This window comes from Setaria viridis, chromosome 1, assembly GCF_005286985.2.
Source record: "Setaria viridis chromosome 1, Setaria_viridis_v4.0, whole genome shotgun sequence".
NCBI lineage: Eukaryota > Viridiplantae > Streptophyta > Magnoliopsida > Poales > Poaceae > Setaria > Setaria viridis.
In genome coordinates, this window is record NC_048263.2 from 18,654,169 (window position 1) to 18,658,197 (window position 4,029).

The 4,029-nt window shown below is 50.9% G+C and overlaps 1 protein-coding gene across 1 annotated transcript; it reads left to right on the top strand.

The window, feature by feature from the left end:
• The first annotated feature begins 2,927 nt into the window (after positions 1-2,927).
• LOC117854594 (uncharacterized) lies at positions 2,928-3,281 on the top strand. Its single transcript, XM_034736825.1, has one exon. The coding sequence runs from the start codon at positions 2,928-2,930 to the stop codon at positions 3,279-3,281; it is 354 nt and encodes a 117-aa protein (XP_034592716.1).
• Positions 3,282-4,029: the final 748 nt, after the last annotated feature.

Genomic DNA, 4,029 nt, shown 5'->3' on the forward strand with positions numbered 1-4,029 from the left:
TTCGCCTCTCGGAGAATGTACACGCACAACCTCCTCCATGTTCGGCCCAAGGCCCACCGAAAGGTAAAAAAGGGATACGGGGCTGAAAACGCCCCTACGGCCCATTACGGTCCAGGGGTTCGAAGGCTGGCCCACTACAGGTTCGACAGCCGCCCCAGGACACCCCTGAGCGAGGGGTGAGAAGGGACGGGTCCGCTAGCGATCATCACCTGGGCAAGCGATAGCCTAGGGCGTCCCAACCTCACATTCGAGTCCGGACCGGCACCAAAGTTCATGGTTTTTCCCTGAAGAAAGGCAACGATCCCTCGGATTTGATCGAAAGGACTCGGGAACTATATGAACTGGCCGGCCGGAATCTGGGGTACGCCACCAGCTTGGCCAAACTGGACCCCTCCGAACGGAGACCGGGACCCCACTCGAATCGACCCATCTGCAGGTCAACGAGCACCACGACTCGTCCGGCGCGGATAGCGTGGCACGGCTCACCCCCTCCGTCTCAACGGACGGACGCTTGAGGGGGTAACGTTCAAAAGTTGATCTAGCCTCCTGACCCGTCTCCAGCAACGCGCAGGGGCTCGAGGGCTAGCATCGCAACCAATGACCACGCGAATGGTCACAACTTGAAGTCTCGATACGGAAGGCGCCCTATGGAACAACAAGAGATCCTCACGCGCCAAGTCGCCCATGGGACACCTCACCTGATCAATCTCCTCGGCCAAGCTAAGCAAACAACACTCCGTATCCCTGATTAACTGCAGCTTGCAGGACGAGTAGAGATCCCCGACGAACAACGAAAGCAGCCTCTGGAGGAGCATTCACGCTCCACCATAGGCTCGGGGGCTACTGTTGGGGGGAAATATTAACGACCTCCTAATGACCCCTAAGACAACAATAATGAAGGCCCAGGTCCACCTGCGATACTGACGATTGCCGCTGGCCCAGCATGGGCAGGGAACATCCCGCTCCGTCTCGCTCGACCCAGGGCCCCGGGGTCGGATACTCCTGACCCCTCGATGGCAATACTCCGCCTCGCCCGACCCACGGTCCCAGGATCGGATGCGCCTGACCCCTCGCCGCAAGGTTTCGCCTCGCCCGACCCTGGGCGTAGCGGGTCGGACTCATCCGAGCGCACAAGACAAGAAGCCGCCTCGAGGGCAGACTGGCATATGAGGGTGCGGATCTCGTGGGCCCCTCACCAATCTTGCCATAAATGCACCGCGGCTCTGACACGCAGAAAGGCACCCGCGCTCCTCGACGTGACTGCCACAAGTACCTGGGTAGGATACTGTAGCCGCGACCGCACAGGCTACAGTGGCCGTGGCTCCCCCTGTTTCATCAAAAGGCACTCATTGCCTGCGCCGCCAGGCACAGGAGGGAGTTCCGCTTGCTCTCTCCCCCCGCGTATCTGGCGATAGGGACGGGACGTCCGTGTTCCACGGGTCGCAAGCAGGACACAGGGGTCGGCCGCCTTCCCCGATGCGCACAGTTGCCATAACCGAACACCATCATCATGCTTGGCGGCAGCAGTCGCCAGGGGGATCATCGACAGGATCCAAAGGCAGCTGCCCTCCTCTGGTGGACGCGCTGACAAGGGCCGAAGGCCGGAGCAAAAGGGGGCGACTTGGGGACTTGGTCCCTCTCCTTGTGTTTTACTTGACTTAGCTTATCTCTTTTACTTCTCCTCACACCTGACTCATCTGTAACCCCGAGCTCTCCTTACATTATAAAAGGAGAACCGGGGGCCCTGAGACCAGGGGACTCTCAAGCCAATAGAACACACACACTCACCATTAGAGCATCAGTGCACACCCAGGAGACTTGGGACCGGCTCCCTCTCTCGCTTGTTTGTACCCCCTACTATAGACCCCGCGTGGGCAACACAAGCAGCTCCTCATACTGGACGTAGGGCTTTTCTTGCCCGAACCAGTCTAACCCCGTGTCTTCCCACGCCACCATCCGAAGCCTTACGCGCATAAAAGAAATTTACTAGCCGTAGTTTTGATCCGCTAATCTCGACAACGACAGCAGCAGAAGCAAGATCAACGTGCGAAGAGTGTGGCGACTACGGCCATGTTAGGAAGAACTGACCAGAGGAAGCAAAGTTGCTAGACTACATGAAGAAGGGAGAGTGGTTTCCACCATCCAACTATCGAGATGGACAGAATAGACCTCAATTTAATGCAAGCTCATCCATCCAGAACACAGTGCCTCTACACATTCAATTGAAGAACTTCATGGAGGACCAAGGCAAGATTAACAAAGACACTGTCACTAAGTTCAAGGGTATGTACAAGATTTTGGAAAATATTGACAGCAAGGTGACAGAGGTCGGAAGTTCAAACCACCAAGTAATGAACATGATGAAGATGTTGGAGACTCAAGTTACACAACTATTTGGGCATTTTACAGGCAATGAAGGAAAATTTCTAGCACAACCAAGGAATCCAGAGTCTGCTAAAGCTATTCAAACTCGCTCAGGCAAGGAAATAGAAGATCCAGAATGTCTAGCGGGAGCTAGGAAGCCTAAACCAGCTGCTAAAGCAGAGATGACTTCAAAGGAGAAGACATCTACCCTAGCTACAATGATTGAAACTAAAGAGCTGGAGTTTGAGATGGTTGATCAAGATGACACCAAGATTCTTCCAGGAAAGCCACGCCATCGTCTAGGTAAAACTGACGAACAGCTTGAAAAATTTGTTAAAGTTGTGCGCAGGTTGAACATCAATATACCACTGTTGGACGCTCTACAAGTTCCAACCTATGCTCGCTACTTCAAGGATATACTAACGAACAACCGAGAGATCCCATAGTTCAATATAGATCACATCAAGATGACAGAAGAGTGCAATGTTGCGATCGCTAATTAAGCTCATGAGAAGAAAAGATATCCAGGATGTCCAACGATTCCGTGTTCAATTGGAGCGCTGATGTTCGAAAGGGCATTATGTGATCTTGGTGCAAGTGTGAGCGTCATGCCTAAAGTTGTGTTCAAGAAGCTACGCCTGCTGGAGCCAGAACCAACTGCTATGTGCTTGGAGTTGGTGGACAACACCGTTCGCTATCCTGAAGTCATTGTTGAAGATGTACCTGTGAAGATCATGAATCACTTTGTCCTTGTTGACTTCGTAATACTCGAGATGGGAGAAGGAGCTAAATCCCCACTCATCCTGAAGAGGCCGTTCCTGAAGACCGCAAGAGCAAACATAGATGTTGGGAAGGGCGAGATCAAGTTCGATATTAATGGCACTATGAGCACATTCAATTTTCACCCATACTTTTAGGTATGCAACATGATTTCTAGCAAGTATATACCGCCACACCGTTGTGTCAAGCAGGACGAAAAGAACAAGAAGGCAAAAGAAAAGAAGCCAGTAGAAAAAGTTGCTATCGTCCAAAAGAAGGAATGCCAACTTGTGAAGACCAAAAAGATAGCCAATCCTATGTGTTGGTGTTGAAAATCGGCCGATGACCCTCAGCATCGGACACACGACCCGGGAGAATCTGCTTAACTCCTGTTCGGGTTATTGCCCTAGTGCGGTTCGCGCAGCGTGCCAATCAATCTGACCTGTTGATTGACAAGGAAAGAAAAGTATTAAATTTCAAGGGCTTCAATCGGCTAAAGTTCCGATCTGTCTTGAAAAGCGTATTTACTGTAGAGATGACCGGCTATAGAGCAGCCGATGATCATGTAGCGATTGTAAAGAAACTACTAGAGCAATTTAAGCAACGATACCAATGCAACACTTGAAACAGATCTAATCGGCTATATGACAATAAATAAGAATAACAGTAATGAAGCCGACAGTTCGAATCTCAAGCTAGATAACTGGTGATAAAACTAGGGCAATAGATAAAACCTATAATTCTAGTTAATATCAATAACTGGTGAATAAATCTAAATGAAACAACAGCGATGCACCCGAAGTTAAAGCTTAGATATTACTCGATAAGCGGAACTTACAAATTGCTGGAGATCGTGTCGATGCAGCCCTACCAACCCGTACGAACTCGTGAAAAGAAAAGGTTTTG

What these genes read in the sequence shown, in the direction of transcription:
- LOC117854594 (XM_034736825.1), top strand. Translation starts at nt 2,928, where the DNA reads ATGTTCGAAAGGGCATTATGTGATCTTGGTGCAAGTGTGAGCGTCATG.